The 14,874-nt window shown below is 43.0% G+C and overlaps 2 protein-coding genes across 2 annotated transcripts; both read right to left on the bottom strand.

Annotated features, from left to right (window-relative positions):
* Nucleotides 1-478: 478 nt before the first annotated feature.
* LOC141020422 (required for drug-induced death protein 1-like) lies at nucleotides 479-3,621 on the bottom strand. Its single transcript, XM_073495476.1, has 2 exons — nucleotides 3,217-3,621; nucleotides 479-1,539 (listed from the first exon to the last, which is right to left on the bottom strand). Exons 1-2 carry the CDS (start codon nucleotides 3,418-3,420, stop codon nucleotides 1,399-1,401), a joined length of 345 nt encoding a protein of 114 aa, XP_073351577.1. The 5' UTR covers nucleotides 3,421-3,621; the 3' UTR covers nucleotides 479-1,398.
* Nucleotides 3,622-4,674: 1,053 nt separating this feature from the next.
* On the bottom strand, nucleotides 4,675-12,179 carry LOC141020368 (uncharacterized). Its single transcript, XM_073495417.1, has 13 exons — nucleotides 11,950-12,179; nucleotides 11,291-11,791; nucleotides 10,452-11,189; nucleotides 9,889-9,929; nucleotides 9,696-9,798; nucleotides 9,139-9,466; nucleotides 8,742-8,817; nucleotides 8,527-8,666; nucleotides 8,337-8,440; nucleotides 7,369-7,435; nucleotides 6,927-7,006; nucleotides 6,364-6,477; nucleotides 4,675-4,917 (listed from the first exon to the last, which is right to left on the bottom strand). Exons 1-13 carry the CDS (start codon nucleotides 12,070-12,072, stop codon nucleotides 4,882-4,884), a joined length of 2,451 nt encoding a protein of 816 aa, XP_073351518.1. The 5' UTR covers nucleotides 12,073-12,179; the 3' UTR covers nucleotides 4,675-4,881.
* Nucleotides 12,180-14,874: the final 2,695 nt, after the last annotated feature.

Genomic DNA, 14,874 nt, shown 5'->3' with positions numbered 1-14,874 from the left:
TCATTTTAAAAATACTCCAAAAATCATGACTGCCTCTTTAATGTGAGGCTGGGAGACGAAGACAAGACAGGACGGGACAAGACGGGACAGGACAGGACAGGACAAGACAAGACAGGACAGGACAAGACAAGACGGGACAGGACAGGACGGGACAAGTGAAGTACAAGTACTTCAAATGTATAGGTACTCAGGTACAGTACTCTTTTTTGACTGCAGTATCATTACACTATAATCTAATCAGTGATGAAATGTAACTGAGTACATTTACTCAAGTACAGTTTTGAGGTACTTGTACTTTACTTGACTCTTTCCATTTTCAGTTACGTTATACTTCCACTCCACTACATTTATTAGATTACTTTAGTTACTAGTTACTTTACAGATTACATGCTGCATCACATTTTGAAACGCTCAGATAACAACGGTGCTTGTGACGATCAGCTGACTCACAGTTTGTAGTGAAGATGACGACGGTCAGTTTACAGTTCAAAGTGTTTATTTGATCAAACTCAGTCCAGATGTTCATGTGCAGTGTTGTAGGTGCAATATACAAGAAAACATCCAAAACTTAACAGAAAATACCATATTTCAACGTTATGACGTCTACGTACTGTTACACAGATATCTACTAGCATGCTAACCAGCTAGCCCACAGCTACATTCAGTCTGGACGCAGCGTTGGAGGTGGAGACCTGTTCATTCCTACTTTGAAGCTCGACTTCCCGGATCGTTCGCCGACCGAGCCGCTAACTTCCTGTTTAGCGCCCGTCTAACTTGAATAGAGATAAAATAATTTAATCGTGCGGCTCTTCTAAACTTTCCAACTGGGGTTGTGACACTCAAAAAAATTGGCTCCACCATTTTACAGACGCTTCTTTCACAATGTTAGCTTGTCAACTAACTGCACGGCTAACTGAGCTAACTAGCTAACAGCAGCTACAGTTAGCATTTAGTGATGTGCTTTGTATTGAGTGTGACAGGAGGCCAATTCTTACATATTGAGCCTTAATATTTTTTTACACAGAAGCAGCTAAATGACTCTGAAGCTGTTAATTAAAAGACTTTGAAGTTGATAAAAACATAAAATATAAAATGAGAAGTGAAGGTTTACATAACAAGTCATGGTAGAGATGATGAAGACAGATCAGAGTGATGAGACAGAACAGAAGCTAACGACTTTTACATGTTTTAATATCAGTTCGTTTAAAAACAAAAGAAACAAAACTACTGTTCTTAAATCCCACTAATTATTATAAAACGAGTTGTTTATCTTTTAATGACAGCAACCATTAAAAAACAAATTCCATCATCATCATAAATAACAGAAAACTTTATTTGTCTCTAGACGTCTCCGTGCTCCTGGTTGTCCTCGTCCACAGACACCACGTCCACGTCCCATCATGCTCTGCTGCTGCTGGACCGGTGAACCTCCGTCACCACCGTGGACACGGCGGAGAGCGGGGTGGAGTAGGCGGAGGCCATGTTCTGCAAACCAGCCATCAGACAGCGCCAGCTGAAACGCAGCGCCTTCCCCAAGTTCTGACACACGGAGAGCAGGGAATAAAAACACAGGCCTGACAGACCGTTTTGTTTTTCAGTTTTTCAGTTTCCTGTTTTATTTTGTAGGGTTTATCTCATGTGATTAACGCTTCCTGACTTTGTGTTTTTTCCCGCCTTGTTGTCTTTAGTTTTGTTACTAAAGACACAAAGACTCGTGGAGGAGAAACAAAAGGTTTTTTAACGTGAGGCCAAACATAATTGAAGGCAGGAAGTTAACCCTACAAAATAAAACAGGAAGCATCTAAAATGAACTTTTTATATCCTTTTGTTATCCTATATATAAATCCAGTGGGCGTGGTTATTTCACGTCGTTAATGCTAACTGCAGTTAAAAAAACAAATTAAAAGAAGGAGAAAATTCCTTGAGGGTGGGAGAACAATATGCTAACGTTAGCTACACGCTGAGAAACACATGTCCCTGCTAGGTAACGTTAGCTTGGTTCAGTTGCTCTCCAGGTAAACAAAGCAAACAAGACTGTCCACGAACACGAACACGAACACGGTACATTAACGTTCGTGTTATTCAGTACGGATCTACTTCGTCCCGTTCTCGTGTCCTAGCTAACCACTGAGTCGTTGTGTTAGCATTAGCATTACTCAGCTGTTTGAATGAGGTCACGTTCTGTTTTCATTCTTCAGGCTGATCGAGCTTCAGTGTGTCGAGGTCAAAGGTCGAAGTCTCTGCTGAGTCAATGTTTAACTGATTCAGACAGTTCAGCTTTTATGTTTCTGTCACAAATGTTTCATCTTTTATTTTAACTTTTTGTTTGTTTGTTTTCAGTTGAAGTGAAAAATAAACTATTTAAGTTGACCTCAATGTTTCATTATTGTTATTTGTATCAATCGTGCTGATAATAATAATATTTATTTAATATAGTCTTTTTAAATTGCTGTTCATTTTATTTTATTATTTATATCTTTATCTATATTTTTCATTTAAACATGTTATATATTTATTTCACCTTTTATTCATTTTTCAAACACTTTTACTTTGTTTATATTTTTGATTTGATCATATATTGTTGTTATTGTTTCATTTGTATTTACAATTTAATATTTTTTTATAAATAATAAATTAAAATGTATTTATTTTTTTACATTTTATGCACTATTGTTGTCTTTATTTTATTTATAAATATTCTTTATTTAATTAAACTTTTATTTTATATTAATTTATTTATATTTATGTGGAGGATTATTTCATTATATATTTTTTTAAATATATTAAATGTTGTGAAATATTTATTTCACCTTTTGTTAATTTTTTTATTTCTAATTATTTCAGAAAATAAATCATGTTTTAGAACATTATTTTACCATTTTATTTTATTTGCATTTTTAATTTATTTTGTCATATATTATATATTACTGTTTCATTTCTTATTTATTTTATAAATAATATATATATTTAAATCCTTGCCTCTAAATGTTTATTCTTGTGCTTTTTGTTTATTTCTTTATGTATTATTTATCTGTATTTTCATACATCCTGACTGTTCTTCTTCTGTGAATGAATTCACTTGGTGTAAACTGTTTTGTGTGTAAATGATCAGTCGTGTTGTTTCCACGTGTCTCGTCTGTTATCAGGTGTTTTATCGATGAGTCACGTGATCGACAGAAACAACCTGCTCAGGTCAAAGGTCATCGCTCGTCTTACCTTCCTGTACTTCTTGCAGCGCTGCTTCTTCTTCCTCTTCTTCTCCTCCTTCCTCTTCCTCCTCTCCTCGGCCGTCTCCTCCTCCTCCTCGATCAGAGGCTCGTATCGATCCGGCAGCACAGAGAAATAAACTTCTTTGGAGCTTTTCTGCTGCTTCTTCCCGGCTGAAGGAGCTCCGTCCTCCTCCTTCTCCTGCGCTCCCATCCCTGGTTCCTCCTCGTCTGTCAGGCCGTTCCTCCTCCTCCTCCTCCTCTGACCTCCTTGTGTTCGGGCAGGAGGACCTTTGAAACCAGGAGGAGTCAAACTTTATTATCGCCCGGAGCTCCGTTCAGACAGGAAGCAGTGAAGCCTCCACAGAGAAAGGATCAGAGCAGGATTAGAAGAAGAATGTGGAGCTGCTTGTTGTCGAGCGGCTGAAGTTCAGTTTGAGAAGTTTGTGTTTGTTCTGCAGAGCAAACACTGAACCACTGAGTCAACACCCAGAACCAGAACCACATGAAACACAGAGGCCGGCTGACGAGGACCATTAAAGCTGTTTATCTGTAACAGTCGGTCCAAATGTAAAAGTCTGAAAGTTCTAAAGTACAAGTTAAAGTGTGTTTACATGTGACTACTGTAATCTGTAAAGTAACTAGTAACTAACTCAAGTACAGGTAGTGGAAGTATAAGAAACCTCAGAACTGTACTAAAGTACAGTACTTGAGTAAAAGTACTTAGTTACATTCCATCAGTGTGCATGTTGTCACTGTTGTGTTCAGGGCCGAGATGTTCAGAATGAATCCAGTCTCATGTTTGTGTGTTAAATACATTGTTAGCTTAACTTAGCTTAGCTTAGCACAAAGACTGGAAACGAGGGGAAACAGTTAGCCTGGCTCTGCTCAAACTCTCATTGAGGCGAGAGCAGAAGTTAGAGAGAAAATACACTGTAAAAAATGGGCCTTCTCCCACCAAACTCCATTCACTTTTCTCTGAATTTTAGTGAAAATCTGTCAAAACTTGTTCACACAAACCTGCTGAGAACACAAACAGGATTCAGTTGGTCCAAACAGGTAAAAGTATAACACCTAGTGGGCTAAATGGGCCAAAAGTATATGGACACCCCTGACCCAGTCTGACGAAACAAGAATCACATTTTTGTCTGTCTTATGGCTCAGATGTTCAGGTGTCCACATACTTTTGGCCGTGAAGTTGAAGTCAGAGCTGCAGCGTCTCATGTTCACGTCTCTCTGTCCTCTCTGTCCAGGCTGAAATGAGTGAAGCTCTGCTGAGCGCTGGGACCAGAGGCAGCGGGGGGGCGAAGAGGACGAGAGGATTAAGGTAGAAAAACAATATCAACATACCGGAGCTGAGACTGAAGGTCCAGAGCTGCTCGCTGACTCGACCTCAGCAGAACTACACACAGTCTGTAAACATGACACACACCAGCGTCTGTGATCGGAGGAAAGACGCCACAGTCCACAGGATGTTTTCTTTAATGTTCATAAATTTTTATTATGATATCACAACAGGAAACTGTCAATAAATACATAACGTGATGATATGAACGGTCGGATCTCAACACTGAACCTGAAGTTAACGCTTCACTTTTTACAGTTTAATAACAAAATGCGTGGGATCTGTGTCGCAGAGGTAGTGTGTAGCTCCAGCCGGTGACAGTCCATTGGTTCATGACGTATCATGTGATCTTGATGACCTTTGACCCTGCAGACACAGAGATGGAAGGAAGGAGTGATTCATTATCACCATGGTAACTCTGATCAGGCTGCTGATCGATAACTGATGACTCAGGTACTGAACTCTGCTCTGGATCACGTCCAATATACACTATGTGGCCAAAACTATGTGGACACCCACTGAGCTGCGCATCATCACTGGTGTTTCGCTGCTGCGTTGACAGCCTCCACTCTGCGGCTCGGCTTCAAACTCGTTGGACCTTTGGATTTAACTTGTGACTTGTTGTTCCTGACTTGATAAACTGGATTGGGATTTACAGGCCTTTGGGATTCGCTGGTCTTGGCTTGATATTTGACTTGGGACTTCTCCAATCCCAAGTCAGGTTCCAAGTCATGGCAAAGAAGTCCTGACTTTTCATCCTGATTTGGGACTTGTTGGTGTTGACTTGTTAGCCCTGACTTTGGTATTAGGACTTGATGGTCTCGACCTGGGACCACACTTCAGATTTTATAGTCTTGACTTGTTACATGACTTGGGACTTTTCGGTCTCGAGTAAGGACCTGATTTGGAACTTGGTCTTGATTTGGACCTTTCGTGGGACTTGACTTGAGACTTGTTACGTGACTTGGGCCCTTTGAATCTTAACTTGGGCTTTGCTTCTACCTTGAGACTTGCATTGGGATTGGTTACTTGGGACTTGTTGGACTTGATCCAGGACTTAATTCTTAAGACTTAAAGATTATTTGTAATAAAAGACGTGACTGAAAACAGAAGACTAAAAGGAACGAAGTGAAACTGAGAAGTTTCCACAAGAGTTCAATGTTTCATTAGTTTGATGAATCTGACAGAATCAAAACCCAAACAGGAAGTTAAAGTGGATCAAACTGATGGAAATCTAAATGACTTTCAAAATAAAGCTGATAGAAATCGCTGATGAAATGAATCCAAACAACAGTGATGGAAAATTCAAGTTGACTCACGGAGGTCTGACCACACACACACACACACACACGCTGGTTATTTGAAATGTCAAGTCACAGTTTGTTCGGCTCTGACAGGATGTGTGTGTTGTGTGGGTGTGTTTCGATGTGTGTATTTTGTGCTTCAGTGTGTGTGTGATAACAGGAATCTGGTTTCAGTGGTTTTATTCATTCAGCCTTTAGTTTCATTTGTGTTCACAGTGACTGAAGTGGCTGACCTGAAACACTGAACAAACGCCGACTGGAGCTCAAACTGTGTCGACACTTTACTGACTTGTCACCAAGCAACCGTCAAAATACTGTGTTGTTTTATAACAAACCTGATGAGAATCTGAATTCATCGAAAGGACTAAAACCTCCATCTTATCAGGTCATCTCTGTCAGACTTAGAAGTGTTGGTTTCTTTAAAAACAATGACCTGAAGCTCAACATGTCATCAGACTGTAGAAGTTCAAACATGAACAAAGTTTTCTCTCTATTTTCAGTTTCTTACATTTGTGTCGGGCAGAGTGACGGTCAGTCCGGCCGGGGTCCTCGTGCTCAGACTCAGCTTCTTCTTCCACAGATAATAAAACTCCACACACTGAGAGAGGGACTTGGTCTGAACCTGCACACACAGCAACACATTAACCTGTTGGGACTTGTTAGTCTTGGTCTTGATTTTGGACCTGATTTAGGGACTCGACTTTGGGGCCCTTGTGGTCTTTACTTGTTACATGACTTGGGACTTGATGGTCTTGACTAGGGACTACACATTAGACTTGATAGTCCTTGGGACCACTACATTCTGGACTTGCAATCGCTGACTTCAGTGTTAACTTGGGACTTGACCTGTGACTTGATGGTCCAGACTTGGGACTTGTAAGCCTTGACTTGGGACTAAACATTGGACTTGATAGTCTTGCGTTGGGACTTGCAATCCCTGACTTCAGTGTTAACTTGGGACTTGACGGTCGTGTTAGCCTTGACTTGGGACCTGACTCGGGACTTGATGGTTTAGACTTGGGACTCGCTACCACACAGAGTGTAACAAGTGATGTTGGAGCAGAAACCCACCACTTTCTGGATCTTGCTGAAGTCTTTCTGATGAAGCTGCAGTGATTTAACCATCGACCTCCTCTCTGCTGCACTCCAACCTGTAATATACATGAAATATACTTTTAACATAAAATACACATATTAAATATACTTCACTTGAGTAAAAATACTCCACAACAAGTAAAAGTCTTCAAGAATTCAGAATGTTACTTCACTGAAAGTCTCTGAGATGAAGTGTAGAAGTATAAAGTTCCTGAAATGGAAATACTCTCATAAAGTATAACTATGTCAGAATTGTACTTGAGTACAGTACTTGAGTACAGTACATGAGTACAGTACATGAGTACAGTACATGAGAACAGTACTTGAGTACAGTACATGAGTAGGCTACAGTACTTGAGTACAGTACATGAGTACAGTACTTGAGTACATGTGTGTCTGGTATAAACAGAATAAGTACTTTGTTGCGCTGTGTGCTGGCTGCTGTTGCAGGTTTCAGGAGGTGACAGCAGCTTCGCCACCGTCAGCTGGAAAACAAAAACAAACACTGAGCTCAGCGACATGGCGGCCATTTTGTAGAACTAAAGAAAACAGGAAGCTCGTATCATTTTAGCTTTTAAGCTAATGCTTTAAGTTACTTGTTGCTCGGAGCTTCTGCAGAAACATTTTGTTACTTTTAAGAAAGATTCACCACGTTATCATGAAAGATCATTAGCCTGAGTTTAAAGCAGGTTCCTCATACAATTAAAGGAACAGTTCAATATTTTGGGACACACACAGGATGTCAGGATGTTATTAGCGTAGCATAAAGCTTAGCTTGCTTAGCTTAGCATACAGACTGGAAGACAGATTCAGTTCAAGGTTGCTGACGCTTTTAGCTCTGCAGCTACCGTGAAGACTTCATGTTAATGAAGGTTAAATCTGGTCTCCTCAGATCAGGTTGATCTCTGTGATCACAGCAGACGAGCTGCATGGAGACATCTGATGTTTAAATCATCTCCAGCTGCTTCAGCTGTTCAGCAGAACGCTGCAACTCTGTTTTACTGTGAAGCTCCAGAAATGTTTGTGGACTACGAGACTTCATGAACTGCTGCTTGAAGTCGGGAAGTTGTTTTAATCTGTAAACAAACAGAAGTGTGAAAACCACCGTTTGTGGCTTTGGGGGAGTTTTGTGCTGGAATTATTTCTTGCTGATGACGTGACTGTTGTGAGTGTTGTGACCACAGTGAGGCTGTGAGGGTCGAGCCTGAAACTAACACAGGGCGTCTGAAACACTGTTTGTCAAGAAGTGCTCTCATCTCAGTCTCAGACAGGAAGCAGATTTGTATTTCCCAGCATGTTGAACTGCTCCTTTAAAGCTTTCAGTGAAGGTGCTGTTCGATGTGGATCATTTAATCTAAACAGACCAAACGGCCAATGAGATTTTACCAGGAAGTCTCCTCTGCACTCTGATAGGACACGGAGGGCTGACTCTGGGCTGGCCCCGCCCCCTGGCACCACGCTGGAGCGAGCCATCGTCAGCAGAGCTTCAACTGGACGAACAATGTGTCAATCAAAAACATCGTCCAATCAGAATCACGTTTGTAACAATAACAAGAAGACCTTTGAACGTAGCTACCTCTCAGCTGATTGACAGGACGCTCCAGCTCCTCGCATGGCGTCCACAGCGGCAGTGCATTGTGGGAGTCGGAGTGGGCGTATTCACGCCTTCGTAGAGGCGGGATTTCAGCCTGGAAGCTCCGCCCTGTGTTGATCCGCCTGTGATTGATTGACAGCTCAGCGTGAGCGGTGACATCATCACACAATAAAAACACACAGGTAAATGTTACGTACGGCTTATTGATCCCTGACGTTAAGGTCCCAGGAGGTGGAGAGGCCGTCTCCATGGCAACCAGATCATTGAGTCCATCTGCCAATCAGAGACGCAGTTGAATATCATGTCACCCTCATTTTAGATGTAAGTAATCAATAAACAGCTGATCGATTTTGGATCTTTAAGGCTGAAAATTAACAAAAAAACGATGAAATGTCGTCACTAACACATCATTAACGTAGCATTTTTGCTAATCCTCACATAAATGTGGTGAATCAGCAGCGATCAGATTTTACAGAGTGAGAACAAAACTTTTCAGATGTTCAAAGTATCAATAAATGACCCGTTCACGTAGGAGCGGGCCTTTTGGTAATCGAGTAGTTACTCTATTACTCTAAATTTGTTCTGTCGTCTTACTGTGTGTGTTGTGAAGCTGCACAGTCTGGACCCTCTGCTGCCTCCTGGTGCTGAGTGAGCAGTACAACCCCGGCGCCGCCCTGAGGGGACACAGCATGGGTGGAGGGGTGTAGTGTGCGCCTCCACCCTCCTCCTCCTCCTCCTCCTCCTCCTCGTCTGGGTGCAGCAGGCTGCGGTAGAGCGCGCCGCCTCCGCCGGCCGGAGAGAGGCGCCTGAGTCTCCGCTGTCCGCTCCTGCTCGCCTTCACCGGGCCTCTGGATTGGACGGGCACGGTGACGGGCATCACCATGGAGACGGAGGGTGGGACCAGCGGGGAGGGGTCCTCGGCCTGGAGAAACAAAGATGACGACTACTTGCGCCGTTGTTGCATGAAGCGGCCACTAGGGGCAGTGTGTGTATACATACAAACATGTTTACATTACGATGAGGGGACATACGTCTGTTCACCACTTCACAGGGACAAGCTGGTCCCCTCATCGTCAGCCACTCAAGCTTAGTAATTCAGTTTGTTTTTTCATACTCGAGTATATTTTGAAGTCAGTAATGTAGTTCAGCACCTTGTTCAACCACGCAGCCGGTCTGGAGCCGCTGTGGGAGCGCATGTGTCCGTTCAGCGCCGGCAGACTCCTGAAATCTCGTTTACACACCGTACACATCAACCTACACAGAAAACAATTCACACTTTTTATTGTTTATTATTCTGTAAATCAATCGCACATCATCTTCATCATCATCATCATCTTTAGTTACCTGCTGTCGAGGACCTCTGTGCTGTTTGTAGGTTGTTTGATCTGAAAATTAAATGAAAATATTTTGTAAATTAAGTTAATTATTGTTCTGTTACTTTACTCTTCCACTCCACTACATTTATCTGATAACTTTAGTTACTAGTTACTTTACAGATTACATGCTGCATCAGAGCCAAAGTAGCACATTTTGAAAATAATTAATTATTTTTTCATTGTTTATTGATCAATAAATCAATAAATCAATCTTTATTTGTATAGCACGTAATCACAACAGAAGTCGTCTCATGACACTTTACAAACTGAGCAGGTCTGAACCGACTCATTGATCAGTTTATTGACAGAGACCCAACATGAGCAGCACCTGGTGACAGTGGAGAGAAAAAACTGCCTTTAACAGGAAGAAACCTGGAGCAGAACCGGACATCCGCCTCGACCGGTTGGTCGACCCAAAGTTTACAGTACAATTAAATGAAAAAGTGCTACTCTGGCTCTGATGCAGGTAATATTAGGATTACAAAAGCTAAAACATTAACTGGAAATAATTTTCTTGTATATCAAACACACCCAGTTCCAGTCCGGTTGACCTCCTCCTCCTCCTCCCCGTCCTCTTCCTCCTCTTCCTCCTCTGCCTCCTCTGCCTCCTCTTCCTCCTCCTCCACTCTCTTCTCTCCAGCTCAGCCCAGCAGGAAGCCCTGGAGTCTGGGTGCTGCTGCTGACGTCCTGGCCTCTTCCCTGTGGAGAGAAGCAGCTGTCTGGGTTCCCTGTGGCATTGAGGAGGCCCGTCTGGTCCTGGATCAGCTCACTTTGGTTCTGGAGGAGGTGTTGGTCGGAGATCATCTGGTAGCCGTCACACTCCTGCAGACAGCAGCTGAGGGTTTTATCTCTGCTCAGCTGTCTGGATGTTTGTGCGTGGGGATCCAGTCTCTCCTCCCTGGGGTGCATGTGAGGACCCGGGCTGGAGATAGTCGGGGTTTGTGGGTAATGAGGACTCGGACCAGGCGTGTTGGGGCTGCAGAAGGGCTGCGGGGTGTTGTTGTGGAAAAACTGGGTGCTGGAGGAGTCTTCAGCTGGGGATGAGCTGAAGTCGGAGCTCCATCTTCCCAGAGCGACTTCTCCAGACATGGAGCCCAGCGGAGAGCACTGCAGCTGGGGCAGAGTCGGCCCGAGACGCCTCCAGGTGTCCTGAACCGGACCAGGTGTGTCACCCTGTTCATATGAGCCAATGGAAAGGTCTGTGTGGTGGGTGACTCCAGTACTGAACTGGTTCTGGAGATGGAGCTCCAGGTGGGCCGTGGTCTGGTTCTGTTTTGGATCAAACACAGACAGATCAGTAACACTGTGATCATGTTCAGAGGAAGTTCTGGTTCTGTTTGGTTTTTGGAATCGATAGATGATGATCTTACCTGATAGGAGCAACTGTAGGAAAGATCAGCTCCACTCCAGTTTGGATTCTCTAAACTCGGATCTGGATTTTGGTTGGGGAGGTGGTGCAGGGGCGGGGAGAGGAGGTGAGGGAAGCTCACCTGGGGCTGGGGTCCAAAGTGAGGGGAGCTCACCTGAGGCTGGGGTACAAAGTGAGGGGAGCTCACCTGGGGCTGGGGTACAAAGTGAGGGGAGGTTACCTGAGACTGGGGTACATAGTGAGGGGAGCTCACCTGGGGCTGGGGAAACAGGTTGGGGGAGGGAACGTAGGGATGTGGGAGGTGAGGGGAGGTCACCTGGGACCAGGGCCCACAGTGAGGGGAGGTTTGTTGGGGCTGATAGAAGAGGTGAGGGGAGGTCACCTGAGTCTCAGGTCCGATGTGAGGGGAGGTCACCTGAGGAGGAGGGAGGTGATGGTGCGGGGACTCAGGGACGTGAGGTGAGGATACGTGGTTCTGAGGTATGAGGTGATAGGACGGTAACTGTGGATGAGGAAGTCCAAAAACAAGTAAGCAAGCAAATAACTGTGAGTGAGTTTAGTGTGACGCAGTGCAGAAACAACTCAATCAGAACACGTTAAAGAAATGTGTCAGTGCATAAATCAATACATAAATGAATTAAGTGTGTAACTAGTAAGAACCTTGGCATGGAGATGGTTTCCATGGTTTCCGGCTGAGGAGATGAAAGGAGCTGACTGGGACAGGGAGGAGTGATGGATCATGGGAGGAGGAGAGGACGAGGAAAATGACCACATGTCAGACATGATGTCATGAACACACACAGCTGTTAACACTGAGCTCAGGTGTGTTTGTGAGCATGTTTGTGTGTGTGTGCAGCAGGTTGTGTGTTCTTCATGAGAGGCTGATGATCTGCAGGACGACACAAAGGAAGTAACAGATCAGTGCTGATGACACGAGGATCCTAACCTGCCAGTACTCCCTGACAGTCCCGACCGAGCAGCGAGCTCCAGGGCTGAAGTACCAAACACTGCAGTTCCTCTAACGACCACTTGAGGCTCCAACAGTGAGTCAGTCTCCATTAGAGTCCATGTTAAACTTCACAGCAGAAGTAAACGTGTTCACAGCTGGTTTCTGACGCTCACTTCATCACAGCTTTTATATAACTCACTGCTTTAAATAATATTCAGGCTTAAAGTTGCATATTTAGGGGTGTGGCCACTTTGAGTGACAGCTAGCTGCTCAGCTGATTCAGTCACTGATCTTCACCTCTCGGTCGTGTCTGGAGATTTTTACTTCAGGTGTCAGACACATGATCTGTGTTCTGTGTGGTTAATTGGACTGACAGACGGGAGGGGAGGGACAGACGCTGGTGTTTTGGATTAAGGAGCGACTCTGTTAGCGTTAGCCTGCAGACAGCTGCTGGAGCCGGCCGGAGTCGAGGAGAGCGCAGAGTTTGATTTTAAACTTTTGGTATTAAAACGTGGATTTATGGTAACGAGCCGCTGAGCAGCTGAGATCCAGTGATGTGCTGTAATTCTTTATTCCTGCTGAATGGAGGGAAACGTAGATTACGTCATGAACGTGCAGATAACGGAGAGGAACCCAGTCTCTGGTGAGTGCTGACTTCACTCAGAGACTCAACTGACCAGAGTTAGCAACTAGTTGTTGCTCACTAGCTTGCAGCTAATGTACAGTGCAGAATTCTATCTGCTAGTCTTAGCAGCTTGGTAGCTTCCAGCTAGCTGCTCTTGTTCAACTCCAGCTCCACCTTTTTGCCCATTTTTTGATTAGTCAGGAGCTTCACCCTGTCTCAGATACTTTTGAAGCTCCTCTGCAGTTTGAATTACAGCAGATTTTTTACTCGAATGTTCAGGAAGTTGTAACCTACAAAACTTTCTTGGCTTCCGCGTTTGATGAGTTTACTGTCTCTTAATTTTCTGGATATTTCTGTGTCTGAAATCGTGTCAGTGAGTTCAGTGAAGCGTTGAACTGAACATATGACATAAATATCTTTTGCTGCTGACGGCTGGAGACCACACAGCAGCTGAACGTGGCGACATGACTAAGTGTGAATGTGTGATAACAGGACTCTTCTAAGAAATGACACCCAGAGATAATTAACCTTCGCGTCTCTTAAAGTGACACGTCCAGTTTGATGTCACATGAAAACCAACACAAATAATTTTAAATACTCTTTCATTCTGCGTTCATTGGTTCAGAAACACCTCGCCAGCTGATCAAAACTTCACATTTAACATTTGATATTAAACAGTTGTCACAGCTTTGTTATTTCCTCTTCAACCTGTTTGTAACATCGTCATCATTTAAACCATAAACATGAAATAATGCAGGACACAGTGTGTTGAAGCTGAGCCGTGTGGCAGCTGCTGCATAAAAGTACAGTCAGAGTCACAGCAACATTCAGTGTGAAATAAAATGTAAATGACAAAATAACCTCTCACCTGAAACATCATCGACTCCGACTGACTGACTCTGACTGTGTGTGTGTGTGTGTGTGTGTGTGTGTGTGTGTGTGTGTGTGTGTGTGTGTTGTCAGGATGTGGTCACATGTTCTTCCTCTCTCGGGTCGTCTCTTCCGACTCGCTGCCTCGTCCTCATCATGATGATCTCACACACTGATGAGACAGAAGAGCTCAAGCCAACAAATAACAACAGAAATATATTTCAATTAAAATCAAATCAAATAAAAATAAGAAACATTAAAAAATAACTAAATGTTTTATCTTCGTGTTTCAGTTTAATGTCGATGTATCAGAGCGGTCAGTGTTTTTATTAACAGTTTGAACATCAGCGACACAGTGAGAGTATTTTGAATAATCAATGAATCATCCAGAGCTGCAATAAATCAGATTTGATAACTGCTCTTGTTTTCCTGCCTTCAGTTGTAACTTCCTCTTATTAACAAATTACAACAATGTTGAGATCTGTGAGATTTTCACAATAAAAGGAGCCTGAATTCAGTTTTTTAAATCGTAAATTAAAGATCAAACACATTTGTACTTGTATTGTATGTAAACATGTGTTCTAGTCTTCATTCCTCTTTATTTATTTACTGTATATTTTTGTTTTGTTGTTATTTTTGTTTGTGACAGACCTCTGCCCTCTCAGTAACATGATCCATATTCTGCCTTATTGTTTGTAAATTCATTATTCAATCATTTCTTTTTGATGTGGTCGGAACCTTTGTCGATCACATCGCTGCACAGCCCGGTGCCTTCACGGTGTGGGACCGAGGTCAGCGCCGAGAGTCGACCAAACCGGAAATGGGACCGTTTCAAACGATTGTACCCTTCAGAATAAAAGCAAAGAACGAGGATGTCACTGTTCAACTCGGTTAAATGAACAAATATAACAATAAAAACATTCTTTTAATCTATTTTCAGTCTTTATGAACACAAAATCACACATATAGAAGAAATGCAAACAAAACAAAGATGACACAGACGTAATGAACATAAAAGTGACACATAACTACGACGCATTCACTGCTTTCTAGTTTTTAACATGGTGCCATAGTTCTTGTTCAAAGTGTCCAAAGTTTAGTTTTTAAGCGTTAATTAAACAACGTGTACACAAAATATCTG

Source organism: Pagrus major, chromosome 24, assembly GCF_040436345.1.
Source record: "Pagrus major chromosome 24, Pma_NU_1.0".
Taxonomy (NCBI): Eukaryota; Metazoa; Chordata; class Actinopteri; order Spariformes; family Sparidae; genus Pagrus; species Pagrus major.
The sequence above is the reverse complement of the archived record's forward strand: the minus strand, read 5'-3'. Positions and strand labels throughout refer to the sequence as shown.